This window comes from Phoenix dactylifera, chromosome 2 (genome assembly GCF_051530095.1).
Source record: "Phoenix dactylifera cultivar Ajwa chromosome 2, Ajwa_hap1_PhDact_Kaust_v1.1, whole genome shotgun sequence".
NCBI lineage: Eukaryota > Viridiplantae > Streptophyta > Magnoliopsida > Arecales > Arecaceae > Phoenix > Phoenix dactylifera.
In genome coordinates, this window is record NC_143191.1 from 19440950 (window position 1) to 19468719 (window position 27770).

The window sequence follows — 27770 nt, forward strand, 5'->3', positions numbered from 1 at the left end:
TTAATATAAAGTAGTATGACCCTTTAAATATTTTCCTGGCTTTTGTCAATCAACATTGGAGAAACACAATGGGACTCATTTTGCATATCTAAGAACATTTATTTAAATTACCAATTGCCTATCATCCTAAATATAAATAAAATACCTCAATATATGATAAAATTTGGTTAAAATATAACCCACATATAACCGCAAATCACATAGTGTTGCCACAAAGACATTTTCTCGTATTTTCTTATCCTTATACATCTAAGCAGAAGCTATACTCCAGAATATTTTTGTCATTTCACACACTACCTTTATATTTTCCAGCATTTTTTTACCATTCAGTCGTTCTTAGATAGATTATTTATTTTAAAAAAATAAATTTGTCTTATTCTTTAATCTTTAGTTGTCTTAAATATTTTAAAATATCTTTTTGTGAAACGTTTATTTTAAAAGAGTTGTGGCCCTTCGAAAGAGAATGTTAGCTTTCGAAAAGATACAGTATTTTCGAAATATTAAACCACCGTATTTTTTCAGTCTTTTGATAGAGTCTATAACTAATCAAATCTCTTTCTCACTGGTACTATTTTCAAAGAATTTCTTCTATAGACAGAGTTTTTTTATTTTTCAACTTTCTACTTTTTATATTTTTTTATTTTTTCAGGTAACTGAAGGAGTCGAACGGGTCAAGCCTCTCCAACGATTGTACTCGTTAGAGGAGAATCGAACTGAGCCGGATTATTGTACCTTGAGAATAAGATCACTGCAAATCTGCACGTAGGGAGCGAATCAAGTTTTTAGGGCACTAGGGCAGTATATATTACATATCGGCAAGCTCTTTTCAATCTTCTAATTTATTTTAATAAATTATTTTTTTATAAAATAAAGATATAATAGTTTTTAGGTAAAATAATTTCTCTAATACACGTCTGTGCTTCTGTCAACTTTTATGTTGATTTCACAAAGGTAGCGTGCCCCGAGTATGCTCCAGGCTAAAAGAGCACCAGCAAATTATCCAAAAAGATGCAGCCAGGCTGCCAAATTATAGTTTCCATCCTCGCGGTGTTCTCCAGTCCACCGCAGCTTTCCCTTTGGTCAACATTGCGGGGCAAAACAAAAGCCGCTGCCGCCATCCAAATCGCAACACCAGCTTCTTTTCCTTCTCAAATAAAAAACTTCACTTCTTCTACCTCAGCGGCCCCTCCCACCAAAATCCAAACGGTCTTTTTCACACGAAGAAAAATCCATCACCCTTGACTTAAATCTTAGATGAGCTAAAAAATTGGGGTGCATCAGCTAAATACGCGGTCTGTTTGAACGGGTCAGGAGCTCGGAAATTTCCTTCTGCGGGCCAGGATTTGATATCACCCGCACCCATCAAATTTTGAGAGTAGTGATGGATCAGGCTTGACCAGACTCTATTCTTTCTCGCTGCAGTCAAAGAAAGGCTTCTCTGTTTGGTATCTTTTCCCACCTTTCTTATACTTGCTTCTTTGGATTGATGGGTTTGAAGGGGTTTTGTGTGGTCTCTCCGCTCCCATGGGGAATTTCTGTGGGAGGCCTGCCAAATGTGCAAATGCTCCTTTTTCGGTTGGATCAAGTGAGGTCTTTTCTTTTTGTGTGTTTATGTTTATTTTTTGCGTTTGCTTGAATTGGTTTCTGCTTTCGTTTCTGTGTTTTTTTGTATGTACGGGTAGAGAAGATGGATAATTTGAGGTAGGCAGGTGTGTATATGATTTTAAGTCTAAGATATCACACTGAGGCTTGAGCGACTGCAAGTCCTTTTATTAGTTAGTTTTGCTCCTCCTCCATTCTGTGTTGCTTTTATTGTAATTCTCTGTTTAATTATTGCTGTTTTATACCGATTTTCTTTAAAAGAAAAAGGGTGAAATCTTTTTATTTTTGGTCATTTGGTTCTCGAGAAATAGGAGCTGCTCTTAATCTTTTATGCCATGAGGATATTGCTCGATTTGACAGTGGGAGAGCATCTAGATTTAGAGGAAATGGGCTACCTTTTCGTTTGTCTTGTGTGTGCTGTTCTCTTTTTATTTTTCCTTTTTTTGTAAACCAAAGTAGGCTTGCAAGAGCCTATATATAATCCTCAAAATCAAGATCAAAATCTTCCCATGATGATCTTTTAGAGAATTTGATTTGACTATGTAAGAGTCTTATAATTAAAGTCGCACTGCAATTCAAGTTATATTGCAAGCTGAGTTGCAGAACTTATAAGGAAGCTCATCTTTTGTGTTTTGGAGGAGAATTTAGAGAAGAAAGGGGCAAAATGGAAAAGATGGAGAGAAGATGGGGTGTGGACGTGGAAGGGAGGAGGTAGAGGCAGAGGGTTCCTAGCGGAGGTGTGAGAAGAGTGGTGTAGGAGGTTTTCTCTAGCACCAGTGAGAGATGGGGTCTGGTCTAAGTTCTGAGGATAGACACAAGGGGGGATCAGGTCGCCTCGGCAACCTAGTGCAACTTCACCGACCCGGACACGTCGATCATGCTCATCCACATTGTTGCCATCCACACACTCTCGCGCCAGCTGAAGCCTTCCGTCGGCCACCTCCAAACACCCCTCTCCATCACTGTCCGCTCCCTGCCCCTCCCTTTCCTCCTCTATGTCGCCTTCACCGGCGGCCAGAATGTCGCCGTCTGCTATTGCATCGAGTCCTCCTAGTCTATGCATGCGCCCACTCTATGGACATCATCGCCCACAATGTCCCTCCATAGCTTGATCAAGGTGGAGGAACGATCCTACTGCCCACACTTGGACCACCCCCATACATGAACGCTCTTACTCCAAGAAACCAACATTCACTGTTGTCCGCTCTCTGCCTCACTGCCATCATCGAGAAGGCCAAGTGGCATTACATCGAGCAGTTCCTCTAAAGCAACATCAAGAGGAGGAAGGTCATCGAGTGGATCTGTAAGTACCTCGATCGTGCCGTTGTAGCTCGAGTCGGTGAGATGTTGATGAGGGAGGCTGGTGAGAGGTCCAGCGAGGCACAACTAGGGAGATTTGGAGGGAGGTGAGGTCAAAATAGGGCACCGGAGAGGAGGGAGATGATGACATGGGGTGAGGTAACAAGGCTTTGATTGAGATGAAATAAAGAGGAAATTCTTTTTTTTTCAATTAAGATACTTATTCAAGTGGTCCTGCGGCCATTTTGGCCGCATGTCGACCTAATGCAAGATTGCCTCAAGTCCAAACAAGTGGGCTCGCTTACAACTTAAGCTGCATATGGCTCCATTTATAGAACACCAAATAGTCCATGAGAACCATTTTAATTAGTTGTCCATCCCATTTAAAATCTCATAATGAAACAAGACTTTTTTCTACATACCACTTCTCTCCAAGCTGACAGTCTAGTAGTCCTCGATCACCAAGTTCTGATCAATGATTATTGAACCTGTTTGTGAGCTTCTTGCATCTAAATTATTTTAGACCTCTTCTGCTGCTTTTGTATTGCCTTTTGATGAAAAACTCTAGCTTCTGTAATCAGCATAATGAAGTAAGAAACCACTGCTTTAGAGTGTCTTCTTAAAAGAATTCATCCCATGCACTAAGACAACCAATGGAGAGAATCTAGATTGTAGTTGCTTGTAACTAACCTGCCACTGTCTTTCCTGTTATATTTCTTCACATGTAGAAGGATATCTCAAAATCTGGAGCTCTTAATCTAGCTGTGCTGACATCATTTCATTGTTTCCCTATAAATAATTTTACAAGTATCCATATTCTGATAATTTACTGTATCCCAAACCATGAAAGCATACTTGGAAAATATCGTGTTGCCTTGCCATTCATAAGAACATAAGCAAAACACAAAATGCATTGGTTTTCATGAAATTTTACTCATGAGCCCTAGTCTATATAGTCATAGAAAACTAGGACAAAGTAACGTTTAAGAAAATGATAACAATAATAGATAACAAGTGTAATCTAACGTTAGGAAGGTGAACCATGATGGTTGTGGCTCATAACAATTAAAAGCATTTGAAGAGGCTTTGACTAAACAAATCTTATAGGACCTCTTTGAAACTTATATAGTACTAGTATTTTAAGGAAAGTATTTTTGTTAAATGTCATTTGTAGAAGATATAATGTCAATTGATAAGATTGATAACCTTGAACAATAAATTGGAACAGTCAAAGAAAGGCTAAGAAATTAAAAATCTGAAAATCAGTAAATATGAGTAGATGGAATTTTTTTGTTGTGGAATTACAAATGAAATGAGGCTCCCACTCAACATTGACGGTCATGAGATATTCCAATGTGATCAAATATAAGAATGGAGGGAAAAAAATCAATGGAGCTAAGATATGTGGGTGAAATACAGTGGTGTTTGTTTCTAGAGTTTTATATGATTGACAAATTCTTGCAAAGCTTAGACAATTGATAGGATAATATAACTTGGAAGCTTGTAAGATGCATTTCATTCATTTGAAATGAATAGTCTTCCTTGAAACAACCAAAAACAAAACCAGTTGTATCACGGTGTATGATTTGCTTTCCTTCATTGTTTCTATTTGATTTTTAGAAGAGAAAACAAGACATGTAAATTGGTGAATTTACACAAATCTGCAAGCCATTCTGAAAGTGGAAGGTAAAGGAGTAGTAATTGACCCGATGAAGGAAACTGCTTTTATTATATTCTTCATAATTTGAATTATTAATTCTATTTAAAACAAGGATCGCCGAACCGGTACCGGTAGGCGTACCGGTCGGCCACCGGACCAGTTCGGTAACGATTCGAACCGGACTGAACCAGTCCAAACCAGTCGCTGCGCGTGCCATGATATGGCAAATTTAGTCGGATTTGGTGCACCGAATCCTGGCCTTCGCTCTTGTACCAGCCCGTTCTGCCCCCTACGGGGCCGGAACTGTTTTTTATGCCCGAACCAACCTGGTTAGAGACCGGACCAGTTCGGTATGGGCTGAACCAGAATTATTTGTTTAATAGTTAAAAAATTCAAGTGAAAATATTTTTGTAAAGCTTGAAGAAGGAAAAAGCTTGGGAGTATTTCTCATAATTCAAAATCATACCTAGGCTGCAAGCATGTCAAGAGGGAATAGATTTTGGCATAATCTAAGCCTTGTGCATATTTGAATTGGATCAAAAAGTTAAATGCAATCTTGATCTTCTTCTGTTTGCCGATATACTCTCTTTTGTAATCAGTTTCACTACAGCACCTGCTGCTCTAGCTAATTGTTTGCCCTTTCCAAGTGTGATTTCTATGTTATGTATGGCCATGCCAAAGGGCATGTCGGTTGAAGTAGATTCTTCTTTTTTATCAATAAAAATTCCTTCTCAAACTTTACAAGCTTTTTTCAATGCATACGGCTTTCTAGATCAGATTTAAGATAAAATGTTTTTGTAAAGCTTGAAAGGGAAAAAAGCTTGGGACTTTTTCTCATAATATAAAATCATACCTATGCTACAAGCAAGTCAAGAGGGATAAAATTTTGGTATAACCTAAGCCTCGTGCATATTTGCATTGGATCAAAAGATTAAGTGCAATTTTTATATTCTTCTATTCGGGTTACGTTTGATCAGGTTTAAGATTTATGGTATTTATCCGTAAGGTTTTGCTAGTCAAACTATAACAATAATAACCCAAACATGGACCATGAAAAATATACAAACGGTGAGCTACTTTATTTTAACCTAAACAATTTATGCTAGGAAGCAACAGTTATAACATGTAACCATTAACAACCTGATTTCCATATCATTCATTGACAATCACATATATTTCTGTAAAGCTTTCCCATTGATAACAGAAGTGTTGATTATGATGAGCTTCTCCTACTTCAGGATTTCACATCCAACCAGCAAGTAGATATCCTTCAAAACAATGTTTGCATCATCTCTTGCAAACTTTTGGGTGTTGATCATAAAGAAAATGAAAAAATAAAAGATAATAACTGAGGCATACTAGATTGAAGGAATTTGTCTATGTTCTGATTTATATTTGGGTTCTTGTAATCAGTTTCAGTACCCTACTTTATTCTAGCAGTTTGATTTTCATAATACAATGGTAATATCCATACATATAACCATGGTACATCGTACAAGTCGATACCTGTGCATGTTGGATGTACTGTACTGTACCAATACCGAACCAATATGCATTATAGGGGGCGTATCAAGTATTGGTATGCTGAACTAAGTCCCATACCAGGCTCACTGATATTGTACTAACATTTTACAGTTAACCTTGCTCATAGCAGTTTCTTGTCCTGTTAGAAGCGGTAATATGCATATATTGCATATTGATAGCATATACAAGCAGCAGGGTTATCTGTCCTGCATCGGTCAATCAGCCTTTAGCTATCATATTTTGCAAATAGTACATAAGTTTAACTTTCATTTGAAAATCAGAATAAAGTACTGATTTCCACTGACACCAAGGGAATGTTATTTCTTCCGGATGAGAGGTGTCCAATAATAAAAGTTTCAACCTTGACATTTGAATGTTGGCATTGAATAGGATCATATGAGAGGCTTCGATGTATATATTAGAGTAAGAAAGAGGAGGGGATGGCCTAGGATCATAAGCATGGACGTTATCAGAAGATGCAATGGTAGGAGATGTAGCTTAAATAAGGAATGAGCAATAAGAATTTAAAATATGAAACCGAATAGTTAGAATGGAGCTTGTTGGTTATGGTGTTGTCACCACCATCTTTAGAAAGCAATAGAAACTAGATTTTCTGAATTGAAGTGTTCATTGTAGGGTTCATTAATGCTTACCTATTATAGATATTACATTTTATACCTAGACTACCAAACCATGCCATCTGACAACCCACCATTCTTTGAAATTTGGATCTTAACAGTTTGAATTTTTCTGGTTTATGATTATGCAAGATTAGAAGTTACTTTTTATAGGTAAAGAATTGTGATTACTGTAATAAATTCACTGCAATATAAATTTCAGAACTACTTAAATTAGAAATTAAATCTGGCGCTGTTTCAACTTTCATGCTCGCTATTGCAATATTCTTTCTGGATCTAAGATCAAGCAATGCACAGCCATACAAAGCTTTGAGAATCATCTGAGCAATCATTTCTAAAAGCTATCTCTTCAATCTTTTACCGCATAAAAGACATTCATAGACCTTGAGAACAGTTTGATTTCCCCTACCGCTCTATCTTCTTTCTTTTATTAATCCATTTTTGGAAAAAAAAACAATCTATCTCCTTGAAAATACATGAAACTAGATTTCATTTACAATGCAATTATAGGCTTCGAAATGTCATCCTATTCAAAGTTCGATGCTATTTGACTCATTTTTGCTCAAGTCACACTTTTTGCTGTTTATTTGTTCTTGTCATTTATGTATTATGCAAAACATATTATGAATTTTTGCTCATTTTTAAGCATGCCTCTGTTTCGAGTTCTTTGGTGTAAGTTTCTAGACGCTGCAGATAAACTTAATCTTTTTGTATTTTCATGGTACTATCCTCGTTCATAGCTTAATTTCTTTTTCAAATATGATTTAGAAAATAATAAACGAATTCTAAATTTGCATATTTTCTCCAGAGAATTCACTGCCTAGCACTGGTGCCTCTAGTTCAATAGATTCAAGTAAAACAACTTCTACTGGGGTGGATAATTCTCTTCCATCATGCAAAACTGAGGCATCACCTGCTGTTAGTTTGAAGTCCTCACTTGCAGTCAATCTGAAGTCCTTTACCCTGAATGATCTCAAGACTGCTACTAAAAATTTCAGCTCCAATTCTTATCTCGGTGAAGGAGGGTTTGGGTGTGTCTTCAAAGGATGGATTGATGAGAATACCTTTTTACCCACAAGACCAGGAGTTGGTATTGTTGTTGCCATCAAGAAACTCAAACGGGAAAGCTTTCAGGGACACAAGGAATGGCTTGTATGTAGCCCAAATACCTAATTTCTCACTTGGTTTTCTTGATATTACTTCTCATTTGACTGGCGAACTTCGTTTCTGAACTTCACCCTGACTAATGATTCATCACTTCTGCAGGCAGAAGTGACCTATTTGGGTCAGCTTCGACATGAAAATCTAGTGAAGCTCATAGGATACTGTTCAGAATCTGATAACAAACTTCTTGTCTATGAGTACATGCAGAGGGGCAGCTTGGAGAACCATTTGTTCAAAAGTATGTTAATACTTCGATCTTTTTTTCTCTCTTTTCCTTCAAATTAATATGTTGAGTATCCTGTGGAAATTTAGGGGTTGCAGGCATATCTACATCAAAAATAAATCATATTTCACTTCATGAGATCGCTTCCATTATATTCCTAAATTGAATCTCTGTTTCAGACATCCTGGTCTTAATTTTCTTCTGTCAATAATAAACATAGAGAAACATAAGCATCGTATTTTCATATTTTATGTAGTTATTATGGTGGCAATCACAGATTCTGTATGTGTATCTTCCTATATTTCTATTCATCTTTGATTGAGATTGTTGATTTTGTCGATCACAGGAGGAGTACAGACTATTTCCTGGGCGATGCGAGTCAACATTGCCATTGGGGTTGCTCGAGGACTATCATTCTTACACAGCTTAGAAACCCCAGTAATATACCGTGATTTAAAAGCTTCCAACGTTCTTCTCGACTCAGTATGATTCTTTAAGGCCAGCCAGCAGACCACTATCTTCCATCAATTTTTTTATGTACAAATGAAACCTAATTTGGATATCAATTACAGGACTTCCATGCAAAACTATCGGATTTTGGCTTAGCAAGAAATGGTCCTACTGGAGATAAAACTCATGTTTCAACTCGGGTGGTTGGAACTCGTGGTTATGCTGCTCCAGAATACATTGCTACAGGTTATATCAGATCCCTATTTGATTTGTTAGTGGACTTTACTAGAGACCTTAAAATGCCTTTTACAACTGTACCATACTATAAAACATAATTTGAGTCTCATTTGTCTTTCCCCACATAAGCATGTTAAGCTGACCCATCATGTAATATCACAAGTTCTTCTGTTGCCTTGGGATCTGCATATTTCTTTTCAATTTCAGGTTGTCCCATCAATTGATATTAAAATATTATTATTTGCAATTCAAATCCTAGGACTCAATTTCGTTCAACCAAACACAGACTAGTGCACATTTATAATAAATCCTAATTTGGCATTAAATCTTATACCTAATAGAATGTTTATTTGATATCTAGCAGTCAACGGTTGAGATTTTTTTTCCCTTTTCTGTAATAACAGGCTTGTATATATGTCTACTAGATTTAGTACTAATTGTCCTATTCATGGTATGCCATACTGGCTTGAACTAGGCGATACAGGGCGTACCTTACTATACCGGTTCGGTATCGATACTTGGTACAGGTGGCATACCGACACTCGGTATGCCAAAAAAAACCCGTACCGTACCATACCGTACTAATACTGTGCTAGTGTGGCACCGGTACAGGGTTCGGTACCCAGATGGTGAACCTTGATCCTATTAGTATCAATGTATTATTCTAAACAAACTATGAAATGAAAGTTGATGTTTCAATTCCAATAGAATCTGATTGAGTATTTTAATCTTTCATATATGTTTTTTTCTTTTCTTCCTGAACATTTTAAATGACTAGCGCAAACTTCTTAATTTTTTAATCAATAATAGATTGCAGAATTCATGAACCAGATTTATGATTCAATCCCTTCATATGTCCTTTTATATGTCCTTAAGTTTAAATTACAATGAATAGGATCATTTTACAAATTAAACTTTGTTGTGCCAGGTCACTTGAGTGTAAAGAACGACGTATACAGCTTTGGGGTTGTGTTGTTAGAACTTTTATCAGGGATGCGAGCACTAAATGAAGACAGATGTTCTGCAGAGGAGACTCTTGTAGATTGGGCAAAACCATTTTTGAATGAAAGAAGGAAAATATCGAGGATCATGGACACAAGGCTGGAGGGTCAGTATGCAAAGAAGGAAGCCCAGGCAATTGCTGCTCTTGCCTTGCAGTGTCTACACACAGATCCCAAAAACCGGCCTATCATGACAGAAGTTCTTGCCACACTAGAACAGCTCAGAGCATCAAAAGAGACAACGGTACCTCGAATCTACTCAAGGAAATAAAGTCAAACTAGGGCCTTGAGGCAATTAAATCTCTTCAATTTAAATGGGCTGTGTTTCATGACAAATACAAGAACAATATGCATGCCGCAATATTCAGGTAGTCCTGCAGGATCCATTGAAGAAACAACTGTCCGGAGTATATGGATGTATAAGCATGATTTCCAGGCAGAGTTTAGTAACAGCGCATTTTGAAACTGAAAAACCTCAGAATGTGGAAAGAGAAAAAAAACAAAAATTGCACATATCTGTAGCAAATGTGTTGAATATTTAAAATTATATTGATTTTTTTTTTCATGGTACATGTTCTTGTTGTATATTTAAAATTATATGATCATTTTTACATGTGTTGAATCTACTCCTGTAGCAAGTATGAGGTTTTATATATATTTGTTGGTTTCTTTATTTATTTTATTTTATTTTATTTATTTAAGTTTGAATGACAGAAAATTATGAAGAAAAGCAGCAGCTAGGCTCAATATTTCTTCAGCAGCTGAATCAAGTTTTCTGCTGAAAATTTAATGCAAAAATTAACAAATCAACAGTACTGAACATTAAGAGTCTATTATCTGTTAACAATCTTACCAGTTGGGATAAAGAATGCAAACTCTGTTTCTTTCAAAGGGGATTTGGTCTGTCTCTGAAGAACGGTAGTGATGGGATGATCCTTTGAGCTGGGAAAAACTCAGAACTTATGTGGGTGAACTCCAAGAAAGTTTATGATCCGTTATGTGAGGAAGTTTTGCCAGCCTCACTGGACCTACATCTGAGCTATTGTTTCTGCTTTGTCAGAGGAATTCCCCATAAAAGATCTTGGTGCATTACGCTATTTCTTGAGTCAATTCATGCACAAGCTGATATTCAATCACATGCCACCAGTGTGAAGAATATGTCACTATCTCAAAGGGACTGCCAATCATGCTTTGCGCTTCTCAAATCATCCTCCTCCGAATTTACTGGTTATGCAAATGCAGATTGTGGAGGCCGTCTGGATAACCGTCACTCAATAAGTGGATATTAGGTTTATGGAGGCTCCAATCTCATTTTATGGAGTGCAAAGGAACAACCCACTATGTCTTGCTCCAATGCTGTAGGAGGTTGAAACCTATTGGATTTGACAAACTTTTGCGATACATTGGCTTTTATTTGAAAATAATATGACTGTCTATTTGTTAGAATTTTTGGATCATTATGCTCAAAATTAAAACACCATAATAAAATAAATTTAATCACATACCGTTTAGTCCAGCCATTTCGATACAGTTTTGTTTTAAGAGCAGTCCTCACGTATAGGAGAAACTCTATGGCCAGCTCTTCCTCTCCCTCTCCTTTAGTTTATGTTGTCATTCAATAGGGCAGACAACCCTCTAACTCATATACATAGTATTAAGTTAGAGTAGGATTTTGGACGGGAGAGGGGACCGGGCCAAAATAAATAAAACAGTTATTGGGCCCTCACATTAAGGTACCCAATTAACTAAGAACCAGGCTCTACACCTCCATACCACATTCCCATATATATATTGTAACAACCCAGGACCTCACCCAAAATGGCTAGCCGGACGGTATTATTTGAGTTCCTTGATCCTGTATAAGTACCCAAGATCTACCCAGCGAATAACCGATGTGGGACTAAACACACGCCCGCACGGATCCTCACATACTCCCCCCGTTCAAGCCCCGACGTCCTCGTCAGGCTAAGAGTTCAAATCTATTCACAAACACTACAATTGGCTCGTGGTCAGCCCCAATGGATCCGTGCTGCAGTGTCCCCTAGTCCACATAGGTTATGGGCCGGGTCCGCTCTGATACCATTTGTAACAACCCAGGACCTCAACCAAAATGGCTAATCGGAAGGTATTATTTGGGTTCCTTGATCCTGTATAAGTACCCAAGATCTACCCAGCGAATAACCGATGTGGGATTAAACACACGCCCGCACGGGTCCTCACGTATATATATACTGAAAAAATACTGAGATGGACCATAGCCCAAAACTTTATGGATCACAACTTTATTTGGGCTTTACTAGTCAATCTATCTAAATCACTTTCAACTCGTTTTTTGCAAATAGTATAAAACAAGCAATCAATGGAAGCCCATATTTTAAATAAAATCTTACATTCTCCCACTTGGGCAACATTGATTGCTGGAGTTTTCTTAAAAAAGAGTGTTATACTTATTTTAGAAAAATGACCCTCGGGTTGAACAACTTTGTGGCCACATAAACATGATTCAGAAGAGAGCATCTCAGTACAAGACCCGGTCCAATGAAAATATCAATATAGAACTATGGCAGTAATTGTGTTATTCATCAACACAAGACCTTCCATAATTACAAATATCAATACTTCATCGACAAGGATCCCTGAATGTGGTAAAGTGTAGTGTGACATTTGTGCACAAGTGATCCACAAATACATAACATGCCAATTCCACATCTGGTCCACTTTATAGTCTCATAAAGACCCTATTGAATTTTCTTTCCTTTGATCTTCCTAAAGAAGACAACATGTCTCTAAATCGAAGCATTAGACTTTATGTATCCTTTATGCATCTAAATAGAAGCCTTTACACTTCTAAACCGAAGTGTGAAACTTTACATCTTGAGATTCAAAAAAAAAGAAAAAACCAATCCATCAATGTTTTAAATCAAACATATATTTTATATCAAGCAATGCCAGCTGTGCACACATATATAACTATAAATAACAAGTATTTAAAGAACAATCACTTCAAACTTCAATATTTCAAGTATAGAAAATAACAACATGGTCTTAAGCATATATATATATATATATATATATATATATATATATATATATATATATATATATATAACTTCCACTAATGAAACACATCAAATGACATCAGCAAGCTCATGTGCTCAACAAGTTTAGCAAAATCAATAGGTCTAAGCCCCTTGGGTAATGGATCAGCAAGCATATCTTCTATGGCAATATGCTCATAGTAAATGTCACCGTTATCAACCCATTCTCTAATTTTAAAATACTTGAGATCTATGTATTTAGCACCACCAAAGTTCTTAGTATTCTTCGTAAAAAATATTGCAGCCATGTTATCACAATAAATTGTTATAGGTCTTGAGATGGAATCAACAACCCTAAGCCTTGAGATAAAGTTTTTTAACCATATGGCATGAGCCCCCACTTCAAAACATGCAATTACTTTTGTTTGCATGGTGGAAGACGCAACAAGAGACTGTTTGAAACTCTTCCAAGATATAGCTCCTCCAGCAAGCATGACAATATATCCTATAGTAGACTTCATATCATCTGAGCAACCAGCAATATCTGCATTTGCATAACCACTGACTTTAAGGTCATCAACTCTTTTATAAACAAGCATATATCCCTTAGTTTTCTTCAAGTATCTCAACACCTTTTTAGCTCCTACCCAATGATCATGACCAAGATTAGAAGAATATCTACCAAACAGACTAGCTGCATAGGCGATGTCTGGTCTAGTGCACACCCCAGCATACATCAAGCTACTACAACACTAGAATATGGCACATTTTTCATAGATTCCTTTTCAACATCACTCTTTGGACATTGGGTTTTATTTAACTTGTCCCCTTTACAAACATGCACAAGACCAGGCTTGCAGTTTTCCATATTGAATCTACTAAGAGCACGGTCAATGTAGGCCTTTTGTGACAAACCTATAAGTTGCTTGGATCTATCTCTGTGTATCTTAATACCAAGCACATATGCTGTTTCTCTAAGATCTTTTATATCAAAATTCTTAGATAGCACCTTCTTGACATCATGCAATAATCCTAAGTCACTACTAGCAAATAAATATCATCAACATACAGAACCATGAAAATAAACTTGCTCCCACTGACCTTGAGATATATGCAAGAATCAACTGTATTCTCAATAAAACCAAGAGATAAAACAACCTGATGAAACTTTAGATACTATTATCTAGAGGCTTGCTTCAGACCATAAATAGACTTTTTCAACTTACAAACCAAATTCTCTCTCCCTGATTCTTCAAAACCTTCAGGTTGCACCATATAAACTTCTTTATAAAGATCTTCATTTAAAAAGGCTGTCTTAATATCTATTTGATGGAGCTCTAAATCAATATGTGCTGTCAAGGCCATGATAATTCTGAAAGAATCTTTTGCAGAAACAAGAGAAAATGTTTCAGTATAGTTTATATCCTCTCTTTGAGTGTACCGTTTTGCCACCAATCGAGCCTTAAATCTTTCAATATTTTTTTTTGAGTCTTTCTTGGTTTTAAACACCCATTTACAACCAATAGGTTTAAAACCTTCTGGAAGCTCAACAAGCTCCCATACTCCATTTCGTGCCATAGATTGCATCTCCTCCCTCATTGCATCCATCCACTTATCGGATTGTGAACTTGTAATAGCTTGACTGTATGTGTCTATATCAATCACTTCATCAATACCATGCTCTTGTTGCCCCAAAAAGATAACATAATCATAAGAAATTACCGGCCTTCTTTCTCTTTGTAAGCATCTAGGAGGTTGAACAGGTTGAGTAGGTTCAACTGGTTGAGGTGTAGGCAAAGGTTGATTTGGTGTTCCTTGTTCTTGTTCTATACATAATTCCACCCTTCAAATAGGTTGAGAAAAGAACCTATCTAATCCAACGGGTAGAGATACAGTAGTATAGTCACCTTCTGAAGCATCATGCTGTCTTGTAGCACACACATAATCACCAACACATGCTCTAAAAATCTTGCATTATTTGCCCCTACAATCCTTGTGCCATGACCAGGATAGTAAAACCTATAAGCCTTCTGGATAGCCTACAAAATATTAACGAGTGATTCTTCGCCCTAATTTGGTTTCCATTGGATTATAGATTTTTACTTCAGCCGGACAACCCCAAACCCGAAAATGGTTCAAACTAGGCCTTCTACCCATCCACAATTCAAAAGGTGTTTTGGAAAAAGATTTGCTGGGTATTGTATTTAGGATATACATGGCAGTCAAAAGTGCTTCACCCCAAAGAGACTTAGTTAATTTGGACTCATTCAACATGAATCTATCTATTTCTTTTAGTGTGCGATTACGACGCTCAGCCACACCATTTTGCTCAGCGGTCCCAGGCATTGTGTATTGTGTATTAATGGCACAACTTTGGAAAAATTCAGCAAAAGGCCCCATATATTGACCAACATCACCATGCTATAATATTTACCTCCACGGTCAAACCTAACAATTTTAATTACTTTGCCGGTTTGTTTTTCAACATTGGTCTTATAGATTTTGAATTTCTCAAGGGCTTGAGACTTGTTATGAATTCAATAAACAAAACTATAGCATGAGGGGTCATCTATAAATGTGACAAAATATTTGCTTCCGCACAAGGCAGGAGATAAGGGTCCACAAATGCCAGTGTGTATAATTTTCAAGAGATCTTTACTATGAGTGGCTCCATGTTTCTTTGTTTTGGTTATTTTTCCTCTTATACAATCCATACATGTATCATAGTCATTAAAATCAATGTTAGGGAGAATTTCATTTTTAATCAATCTTTCAATTCGTTCCCTAGAAATATGTGCGAGTCTTCTATGCCATAACATAGAAGATTTCTTCTTTATCAATGCTCTTTTGGTGCCACTTCCTTCAATATTCATGGAAAATTGTTTTGAGGACAGATTTAATTTATACAAACCATCACATAGAAAACCATTACCAATGAAAACAGAATTTTGGAACAATTCAAATTTTCGATTACCAAAACTAAAACAATATCTTGACCCATCAAGTCTTGACACAGATACCAAATTTCATCTCATGGACGGTACAAAAATAGTGTTTTCTAAAATGAGACAAAAACTAGACTTAAAAAACAACTTAACCGTTCCAACAAATTCAACAGAGACCATGACACCATTTCCTACATAGATGCTATCTTTCCCTTTACTTGGCCTGTGTTTGTTTATGAACTCCTACAAAGAATTGGAAACATGATTAGATGTTCCACTATCAAGCCACTAAGAATTTGGTGGCACATCTATTAAAGAGGATTCAAAACAAAAAAAGGCCAGTGAATTACCTCCTTTTTTATTCTTCCTTTCTATCTGTGCCTTGTATTTATAAACAATTCACTTTCTTGTGACCACTTATGTTGCAAAACCAGCAGCTTGAGTGTTTCTTAATGGCAGGCTTAGGGGCATTCAAATTGTTAGACTGACTCTATTTAACTTAATTATTTTGAGGTTGGTGAAATTTGTTGTTTTGCCGATGTGAGTTTTCTTTATTGCTTGGACCCTTAAAAAAATGTGGTTGATGCTCCATATTCACACTCTCCCCTCTTTCTTTTGTATGCCTTTTTTCTTCTTAGACATAAACAACAATAACTTCATTCACATTCCAAGTCTCCTTTTGGGCATTATAGGTGGTTTTTAGGTTATCAAAATGTGAAGGAGGAGAGTTAAGGGCTTGGTGAACAAGGAAGGTTTCAGCAATGGGTACTTTGAGGTTAGACAACTTATTAGCTATCTCTTACATTTTCATGATGTAGGCTCTAACACCACTCACTCCATCATATTTTATTGTGGACAAAGTCAATATAAGCTCACCAGTTTCGGCCTTTTCAGACTCTAGGTATTTCTATCCTATGGCATCAAGGAATGATTTAGCATTAGTCTCATTTGGCTGAGCACCCTGAAAACTCTTTGATATAGACTTCTTCATCATCATTATACTTAGTCTGTTAGCCTTTTTTCATCTTTGATAATAGGTCTTTTGCTCAATAGTACTATTCTCAGTAGGCTTTGGGGGCTCATCCATATATAGATCAATATCTAAGTCAGCCAAACCCAGGGCCAACTCTGTTGCCCAAGATAACAACCCAAGAAGGAGGGTGAATTGGATTTTCTAAAATTTTAGGACTTTAAACTTTATTTATAAATCAATAATTTGACCTAAGTGAAGTGTATAAGTGCAGTGGAAGCAAACTTAGTTAAGCTTTAGTTAAGCATGCTTAAATTATTTTTAAAGATCAAGCTAGAGCAATTATGCAATATAACAAAAGGAATAAGGCAAGATGCACAAAATGAGCACAATACAAACACAAGCAAGTATAGTGGTTCGGTGCACCCTAAGGCACCTACGTCCACTCCCATGCGTCTCCTTGAGAATTCACTATAACTCTATAATTGGTTTTATGGGATTACCAATTAAACCTAACCGTTAGTTTTATGGGCTCACCAACAACCTACACCGTTGGTTTTACGGGATCACCAACAAGCCTTATAAGAAATAAGAGATCAAAGATTTAAAGCTCCTAAATGAGCAAATAAAACAAGTGTGCACTCAAAGAAGAGATAAGAAAATAATTATCGCTTTATAGATGCTCTTCTCTTCTTTGCGAAAGTTACTTCACTCCTCAAAGGGTTGGTAGAGCTCTTGAAGTCACTTGAAATCTGCTCAACCACCTTCTTTTAGATTTTGGAGTGAAGCAATGAATAAAGCTCTCTTGAGTTTTCTTTTCTTCTTGAATAAACACTTGAATTTCACTAAAGATGTTTTTTCTGATGATTAGTGACTCTTAAATACTTCTCCAATCCCCAAAAATCAGTTTTTGGCCATCGGATTGAAGAAACTAGCTGTTTATAGCCGTTGGAGCCTTAAAATGTATGTCTGTAGAACTAGCCGTTATGCTTCAGTCATGCTCGGGTCGATTCGGATTCTTCTGAGGTCGACTCGAGCTACAGTGCCAGTGTCTGGGGTCGACTCGAGCTTCCTTGGGGTCAATGCTGATAGAAAATTCCAAAGAGTAGTGTTTTGTTGTTGCAAGCTAAGGTCGACTCGAATCTTTCTGAGGTTGACTCGAGCTTGGCTGGGGTCGACTCTGACAGGGAATCCAGAGAGCAATTTTTCTGATGTTTCAAGCTGGAGTCGACTCGAGCTTTGTTGGGGTCGACTTGGGTATGGATGGGGTCGACTCTGACAGAAAATTCAGAGAGCAATTTTTGATGATAACTTGTTGGGGTCGACTCGAGCTATAGTGCCATTTTCTGGGGTCGACCCGAACCTTGTGCCACGCATGCCACGATGTGCCAAATGTGCCAGAGTCGGCTCCAATCTTTCTAGGGTCGACTCTAGGTCTGTGCCAAGTGTGCCAAAGCATGCCAAGGTGTGCCAAAGCATGCCAAGGTGTGCCAAAGTGTGCCATATGTACCAGAGTCGACTCCAAACTTTCTGGGATCGACTCTAACCCTGATTTTCTACATCTTAAAATTAGTTTAGTACATAAAATCAATAAAAAAAATTTGCAAGTAATTTAGGATGCTTGGCACCTAAAAAGTTTCATCTCTTTGACTACCAAAAAGATAGAATTGCCCCTTAACAAGAAAACTTCACTCTTAACTTTGTCAAACTGAAATTTAGATTTTTCCTCAAGTTCTTCTATTAAATTTGTCCTTAGATCAGCTTGAGAGTTGTTTTAATCGTATATGAAGAGTGTATCGTGAATGTATCGCAAATGTAGAGCGTATCAAAAATGTATCGAGAATGTATCGCTTCTTTCTTCCTTAAGTGTTTATGTACTCGATCAATTGAGTTATTGGCATTAGTGCATCCATATAACTCAATGACTTTGTAAACATCAAAATAACACTAGGATCCTCAAACTCAATATCTCTCTTCCATCTTTTCAAATTATTTTCAGTCAAAGTCTCAATAGAGCAAATCTGATTATTCACAGCAATACTACTAGTAGCTGAAATAAAAATAAAATTCAACATAGAATTTAATTAGCTATGTTTGAGCATTAATAATAATTCCAAGAACATTCTGAAAAATAAACTTTAGCAATATTCTCAGTGGCTTAAAATGCATCACAATATAAACACCTTTATGCTGAATATATAGGACACATCTCAATACCTCTTATAAGTCAATTAGTAAGAATGACTCCTTAGAAAAAATTATTTCCTTTGGGTACATAGATTTATTTAGAGTCAATAAACTCCCTTACCAATAACTTACACTACCTTTAAAATTAATGCACACAATTAACCTCCTTTGGATAGGTAATGGCATGCTATAAAATTAAAGGAGCTTCCCAGAATCCTTATTGAAAGAATTCCAAAAATTGGAATGAATGAACCACTTTGATGGTGCCATCCATGCCAATTCCAAACTCGAATATGCATAATAATTGAAAGAATATATAAAACCTTTTAAAAATTATAAGAACCATACCAATACGTAAGACAAAGAGAGTGAAACAAAAAAAAAAAAAATCTCTTAGAGGTAACGTTCTCAGACCGAAGAAAATTTTCAGATCTGATTTTGGATGTTTGGAGTGTTAATTTGTGGAGAATATTGTAGATCTGTGGCTGATTTAAAATTTCTGCAATACCAACATTATAGATCTATCGATATTTGATTTTTCCACATATATATCTCTTAGATCTGGTGGTATTTGAAATTTCTGCAACCTATATCTTAGATCTGAGGAAGTTTCAAAACTTTTTGCAGTATTGGGATTATTTGGGTTGAGATCGGTGATGCAAATCTTATATCTATTGATGTTTAAACTTTTGAATAAACTCAGATCTATGGCTGTTTTCATAATTTCTGCGACAAGTTTTAGATTCAGTTTGGTGCTTGATTTAGAGGTTTGTAAGATCTAAAAATTTCAAAATGCAATTACTCTTATTATACAAATCAGATTTTGAAGATTCTTGATCCTATGAACTCGTATTGACTAGAAGAAAAAAACCCCTCAAGTTATTGTAACTCGAATTTGGTCTTAGTTGATCGATTTATAAGAACAAAATACACCTTTGTTAATTACGAATTTTTTTAAAGGGCTTTAATTCTAGTATTAATCTGGCTCTGATACCACATGTTAGAATTTCTGGATCATTATACTAGAAATTAACACACCATAATAAAATAAATTTAATCACATACTATTTAGTCCAGCTATTCTGATACAGTTTTTTTTCAAGAGCAGTCTTCACGTATTGGAGAAACTCTAGGGCCAGCTCTTCCTCTTCCTCTCCTTTAGTTTATGTTGTCATTCAATGGGGCAGACAACCCTCTAACTCATATATATAGTGTTGTGTTAGAGTAGGATTTTGGATGGAAGAGGGGACCGAGCCAAATAAATAAAACAGTTATTGGGCCCTCCCATTAAGGTACCCAAATAACCAAGAACTAGGCCCTACACCTCCATACCATATTCCCATATATATATGTATATATATACTGAAAAAATACTGAGATGGACTATAGCCCAAAACTTTATGGATCACAACTTTATTTGGGCTTTACTAGTCAATTTATCTGAATCACTTTCAACCCATTTTTTGCAAATAGTATAAAACACGCAATCAATGACAGCCCATATTTTAAATAAAATCTTACACTATTATCATAATGTCAGTGTAACATACATGGCAGCTAATCCAGCTTTTCATACTTGCACCAAATACATCGAGATTGGCTATCACTTTGTGAGGAAAAAAAAGTTGTGAGAAGGCAACTGTTGGTTTGATATGTTTCATCTTTAGATCAGCTTGCAGATATATTCACTAAGGCATTGTCTTTCCGTGTTCTCGAGTTCTATGTTCCAATCGCTCAGTTGGTCTACCATTCTATTATTTAGGGGGGCTATTGACATATAATTCAGACTCATTCTATTGCAGTCGTTATAGAGCATGGATTACCCATTCTATTGCAATCTCTGAGTTGGTCTACTAGGGGAATTAGTTGTGAATAATGATTATTGTGTATATCTCAGCTTACCTGTATTACTCTTGTTTTTTGTACATGCTAACTGTTTCATGGAGTATGGGCTCTTGTGGCATGCCGATTTTGGTATAAGGTGCTGAGTTACGCCCTATGCGATGCGATATTCGCAGCAAAATTTGCACGGAACGTCGTTCATCGCATGAACGCGCCTCGGATCGTAGAATTCAAATTTTTTTGGATCCAAATCTAGAAGATCTTTGAACTCATTAGGAAGAGGAGATTAGGATCTGAGGAGGGTTGATTAAGATTTATAAAACTAAAACAAAATCAGAAGTTATAGATTTGAAGATCTCATCTTCAAAAATTCTGCAGGTGTAGAACACCGCAGCCTGATGATCTTTCTAGATTCCTGGTTAAGCCGCACACGTGTCTTGCCTCTACAGGTATCCACATGAGGATCTGAGATAAGGTCTTACCGGAGTGCTAGCTCCTTGCAAAGACCTCCTATGACTATCAAATGGATTGGAAGATAAAAATCTGCAACATACCTCTTTGAAGAAGAATCCTTTCTTCTTCAACCTTGCTCGTTATGGAGGAAGATGAGGGATGTAGCTTTAACCGTGGATCTTCCTTTCCTTGCACCCGTGGAAGAAGAGGATGAAGAACACCCTTGCTGCCGTGGAGAAGGAGAAGAGGAAGAAGGGGCTGACGTGAGGAAGAACACCTTCTTCCTTAGCGTGATTTGATTTCTTCCTTTGCTTCTTCTTCTTCTTTTCTTTCCAACACTTGGAGGAAGAAGAACCCTTTCACCTTGCTGCCATGAGGAGAGAAGAGGGCCTCCTCTTGCTGCCATGGGAAAGGAAGAAGGAAAGAGGGTAGGAGGCGTGGAGAGGAAGAGGAGAACCAATCCCTATAACGCCTCCAGGGTCCTTTAAATAGATTTGGGTCTAGCGTTTTTTCCAAAGTCTATCATGAGTAGGAGACAAACTTCTCAAAATAACCCACCCTTGGATTATTGCCAAGTATCCAATCCATGTGCCTATGGTGCTATCAAATCAATGCATGACATGTGTCCACTTAATCAATTGATTAGAGCCTAATCCAATTAGGTTTAATCCCTATGGCACCATGATCAAGTCCTAATCCAATTAGGTCTTGATCAATTCCAATTACAAGCCCAATTCCTAATCTTATTAGGACTTTAGGCTAGCTAGGAGAGAGATGGTGTGGCGCCATGCATGATAGAGTGCCATGGGGACTTTAGAGTCCGCATGGTGTGAACACGACTTAAGTCATTTGATCCTACGACGATATGTGGACTTTAAAATCCGTGCAAACCCTAGTTTAATCCAATTGACCCAATCATGAAACCAAATCAATTTGGGTCAAACCCAATTTAATTTGGCTCATCTAAACAGCCCAACTGCAATCCAATTGCAATCAATTCCACTTAATTTTTCTTCCATTAACTCACTAACACTTAATGGATTAATTCAATCACCAATCATATTGATGATTGTCTTCTATTATGATTCCAAATCACAATTATAACAGTCTGACTAATTAAATCCTCTATGTGCGTGATCCCGTAGATTCTATTCTGACTGGTAGTGAGACATATTGAGATCTCCATCTCAATATCACTAAAACTCCTTTCAGTGGATTGAAACAATTTCAGTTCTACTCTTAGGGTTCACTGATCACTAAGTGAATGCCTTCCAGTCTCACAATCCACTAGTAACACCTAGCAGTATGTGGTGGCAACCTAGCAGAATGGAATATATGAATCTTTCGGTGCAGTTAGCGTATGATACAGTTCCTCTATCATAGATTCTGACGTGACGGAGGTTATGGATATCTTGTCAAACCCCATTGTCCATCATATGTCAAATTTATTCGACTTCCAGTTCGAGATATAGAAAACTCTTTTTCCAAAATACCTGGCCAGGAATTTATCAAACTTAGTCTCATAAATCACATAGGATCACTCCTAATCTATCAAGATCGATAGATCCCATCTAGACATATGGACTTTAAAATCCGTGCAAACCCTAGTTTAATCCAATTGACCCAATCATGAAACCAAATCAATTTGGGTCAAATCCAATTTAATTTGGCTCATTTAAACAGCCCAACTGCAATCCAATTGCAATCAATTCCACTTAATTTTTCTTCCATTAACTCACTAACACTTAGTGGATTAATTCAATCACCAATCATATTGATGATTATCTTCTATTGTGATTCCAAATCACAATTATGATAGTTTGACTAATTAAATCCTCTATGTGCATGACCCCATAGGTTCTATTCTGACTGGTAGTGAGATATATTGAGATCTCCATCTCAATATCACTGAAACTTCTTTCAGTGGATTGAAACAATTTCAGTTCTACTCTTAGGGTTCACTGGTTACTAAGTGAATGCCTTCCAGTCTCATAATTCACTAGTAACACCTAGCAGTATGTGGTGGCAACCCAGCAGAATAGAATATCTAAATCCTTCGGTGCAGTTAGCGTATGATATAGTCCCTCTATCATAGATTCTGACGAGATGGAGGTTATGGATATCTTGTCAAAACCCATTGTCCGTCATATGTCAAATTTATTCGACTTCGAGTTCGAGATATGTAAAATTCTTTTTCCAAAATACCTGGCCAGAAATTTATCAAACTCAGTCTCATAAATCACATAGGATCACTTCTAATCTATCAAGGTCGATAGATCCTATCTAGATGCAACCCTACTCCAAAATAAACCTACTGCAGCCAATCCGCACTATAAGGATCTGAATGGCTAGGGCCCAAGTTCTCATGCTCGTCAAACTATAGCAACTTCACAGTGAATAGCTGAGGCATCGTAGGTCAAAGGACCAGTCATACAACTACAGCATAAGTAGTCACTGATGAGTGGATAGACATCCTGTGACTACTTTCTTTGGTCACGCTCAGTTGTTAGAAGTATGCCCTAGAAGCCAACGTGGCAGACGCATATTTATAATCTAGGGCATAAATTTGTAATTTGACACTTATTAATAAATAAGATTGGGCAATTTATTTTTCATTCATGTTTGTATGTGTCCACGAATCATCCAAAAAATTAATAGATGATGGCACATATTCTCAAAGGAGTTGAGAATTTGAGGCATGTGTCATTAGGAATTAATTTTTAAATGCTCTTGATCAATGGATCCATCACGAGGGACGGTGATCGATCCGTTGAAATTAGTGCACAGATCACTTAGTCAGATGAACGAGTCTCGAGTCTACGGTGTAGAGACACTGGAGTGATTATGCAAGTACTTGTTAGAGAACAAGGTACTGAGCGTGACCAAAGATAGTAGTCACATGGATGTCTATCCACTCGTCAGTGACTACTTATGCTGCAGTTGTATGACTGGTCCTTTGACCTGCGATGCCTCAGCTATTCACTATAAGGTTGCTGTAGTTTGACGAGCATGTGAACTTGGGCCCTAGCCATTCGGATCCTTGTAGTGCAGATTAGCTACAGTAGGTTCATTTTGGAATAGGATTGCATCTAAATGGAATCTATCGACCTTGATAGATTAGGAGTGATCCTATATGATTTATGAGACTGAGTTTGATAAATTTCTGGCTAGGTATTTTGGAAAAAAAGTTTTCCATATCTCGAACTAGAAGTCGTATAAATTTAACATATGACGGACGATGTGGTTTGACGAGATATCCATAACCTCCGTCACATCGAGATTCATGATAAAGGGACTGTATCATATGCTAACTGCACCTAGAGGTTCAAATATTTCATTTTGCTCGGTTGCCACCATATACTGCTAGGTGTCACTAGTGGATTGTGAGACTCGAAGGCATTCACTTGGTGATCAGTGAACTCTGAGAGTAGAACTGAAATCGTTTCAGTCCACTGAAAGAAGTTTCAGTGATATTGAGATGGAGATCTCAATATGTCTCACTACCAGTCAGAATAGAACCTACGGGGTCACACACATAGAGGATTTAATTAGTCAGACTATCATAATTGTGATTTAGAATCTTTTCTCTTCCCTTCTTCCTTTCCCACGGCAGCAAGAGGAGGTTCTCTTCTCTCCTCACGGTAGCAAGGTGAAAGGGTTCTTCTTTCTCCAAGCGTTGGAAAGAAAAGAAGAAGAAGAATCAAAGGAAGAGATCAAAACATGCTAAGGAAGAAGGTGTTCTTCCTCACGTCAGCCCCTTCTTCCTCTTCTCCTTCTCCACGACAGCAAGGGGTGTTCTTCATCCTCTTCTTCCACGGTTGCAAGGCGAGGAAGATCCACGAGCAAAGCTACCTCCATCTCTCCCTTAATTGCGAGCAAGATTGAAGAAGAAAGCATTCTTCTTCAAAAAGGTATGCTGCAGATTTTTATCTTCTCATATTATGATAGTCATGAGAGGTCTTTGTAAGGAGCTAGCACTCCAGTAAGACCTTATCTCAGATGATTAAATCCTCGTGTGGATACCTGTAGAGGCCAGACATGTGTGCGGCTTAACCAGGAACCTAGAAAGATCATCAGGCTGCGGTGTTCTACACCTGCAGAATTTTTGAAGATGAGATCTTCAAATTAATAACTTCTTATTTTGTTTCAGTTTTATGAATCTTAATCAAGCCTCCTCAGATCCTAATCTCCCTCCCTCTTGAGTTCAAGGATCTTCTGGATTTAGATTTAGAAAATTTTTGAACTCTCCGATTCGAGACGCGTTCATACGATGAACGAAGTTCCGTTCGAATTCCGCTGCAAATGTCGCATCGAACGGGGTGTATCTCAGCAGTGGTATCAGAGCCAAAGTTCTAGGGAGCATGATTAGGACTTAAAGATTGATTACCACATTTTTAATCTGATTTTTAAAGAAATTATGCTTGCTGGATTTTCTGCATGCGGAAAATTTCAGTAACCTAAAATTTCAGCATGCAGATTTTTATTTGCTATGATCTTGAAAATTGTTTTAGAATAGCAATTAGATTACAATGTTTTAAATCAAGTAATGCATGATCTGAAATCCAGAGAATAGCATAATAGATTTAAAGTTTCAGATCTGAAAATATACAGAAGATACATGTGGTAATCATAATGTTCATACTTGTTTAAGGTTATGTTTAAAACAATGTATGCATGAGATGTATGTATTAGTTAAAAAAAATTTATTTGCATGAGATGTAAATAAAATTCTTAAACAATAGGACATTTACATAAGATGTAAACTGAAACAATTATGTCATTTACATAAGATGTAATCACATAATATATGAAAGGGTTTCATATAGGATGTAAACTTGAACCAATATGACAATTACATAAGATGTAAATCGAATGACATATGGTATGGGGTAGATTGTTACATTAGATGTAAATCCCAAGAGACCTAAAACCTTCCTAAATCAATCGAAAGTGAACGATACATTGAGCTAGCCATATTTGATTAATTGATCTAATTGGTGTCTAGGAAAGCTCAAAGGTGGTTACTTAATTAGGACCTTACTCTCTGAGTAAGGGGAGCCTCCCACCTGCTTACCTGGCCAATTGATCGATTATCTCCTATGGAAAGCTTAAAGTTGGAATCACTAAGATCTGATTACCCAATATTAAGTCGATTGGTCTTCCACCGTAGTAGAGTTGCTAAGATCTTTTCGGCGTTGATTAGTCTCGGCTGGATATAGTGGGCTAGTTGCATCGGAGGATTGGACGTCTCTATTAACATGAGATGTTGTGGGATAAAGGTGGGGTTGGGCTCCAATAACTATTAGGTGAGGACCCAATCATAGCTTTATTTTCGCGGGATATACGGTGAGTCTGACTTAACCAAGAAACGAGTCCAATAACTATTAGGTGGGGTCCCTACGACTTGGAGACCAGGTTAGCTCAATATGCTTACGAAGCATTATACAAAAGTTGTACACTCATCGTCTATGTGTCTCCAATAACTATTAGGTGAGGTGACATGTAGATTGGTGGGACCGCAGTACCCCACTCGAAACCCTAAGTTGCAGATTTCCGTATCTTTACCAGGGGAGTGTGAGAGATCCAAGAAATAGTGGGAGGATTTGATCCAATTTTGTTATGAAAGTTTCTAAAACAAATTAATGTCAGATACAAATTTCTAATTAGAATCTTTACTCTTTGCAGATATCAATTGCTTTCAACCCGATAGTTTGAATTCTAGATAACAATAGGTTGACCGGACCAAACTATAAAGATTGGCTCCGCAACTTGAAGATTGTCTTGAGTTGCGAAAAGATAGCTTATGTTCTTGACCATGAACTCTCAGTGTTACCAACCCGTGCAACCAATGAGCAGCGTGAGACGCATGCAAAATGGTTGGATGATGACAATAAGGTTAGGTACTACATTTTGGCATCCATGTCCAACGAATTGCAATGTCAGCATGAGAGCATGAAGACTGCTAAGGACATATTTGATCACCTACAAGAGTTGTATGGTGAACAGAGTCGCGCAGAGTGTCCAAACGGCTCTTCAAAGCCAAGATGCGCGATGGGCAGTCCGTCCATGAACATGGTTTGACCATGATCAAGGATCTTGAGGAGCTTGAGAAGCTTGACATGACCATGTACAAGGATTTGCAAACGGATTTGATCCTACAATCGTTGCCATCTTCATATGGGCAGTTTATTGTAAACTACCATATGAATAAAATTGAATGCACCAAGCTTGAATTGTTAAATATGTTGGTGACAACTGAGGGAGCCTTGAAAGGTTCAAAGGGCACAGTTCTTGCTGCTGAGCTAGCTTCTACTTTCAAGAGAAAGTCTACGGGGAAGAAGAAGAAGCCTGCGAAAAAGTAGAAGACCGAGAAAAAGCCGAAGAAGGAAGTTCCAGAGAAGAAGGCCGAACCCAAAGAAAAATATTTCCATTGCAATGAAGATGGCCATTGGAAGAGTAACTATCCTATCTACATGGAAAACATAAAGAGCAATAAGGATGACACGCCTTCTGAAGGTATGTCTAATATGGTCATTA

The 27770-nt window shown here is 37.3% G+C and overlaps 1 protein-coding gene across 1 annotated transcript; it reads left to right on the plus strand.

Moving 5' to 3' along the window:
- The first annotated feature begins 1125 nt into the window (after window positions 1-1125).
- LOC103696686 (putative serine/threonine-protein kinase PBL3) lies at window positions 1126-10471 on the plus strand. Its single transcript, XM_008778375.6, has 6 exons — window positions 1126-1585; window positions 7532-7875; window positions 7990-8125; window positions 8457-8593; window positions 8683-8806; window positions 9726-10471. Exons 1-6 carry the CDS (start codon window positions 1525-1527, stop codon window positions 10067-10069), a joined length of 1146 nt encoding a protein of 381 aa, XP_008776597.1. The 5' UTR covers window positions 1126-1524; the 3' UTR covers window positions 10070-10471.
- Window positions 10472-27770: the final 17299 nt, after the last annotated feature.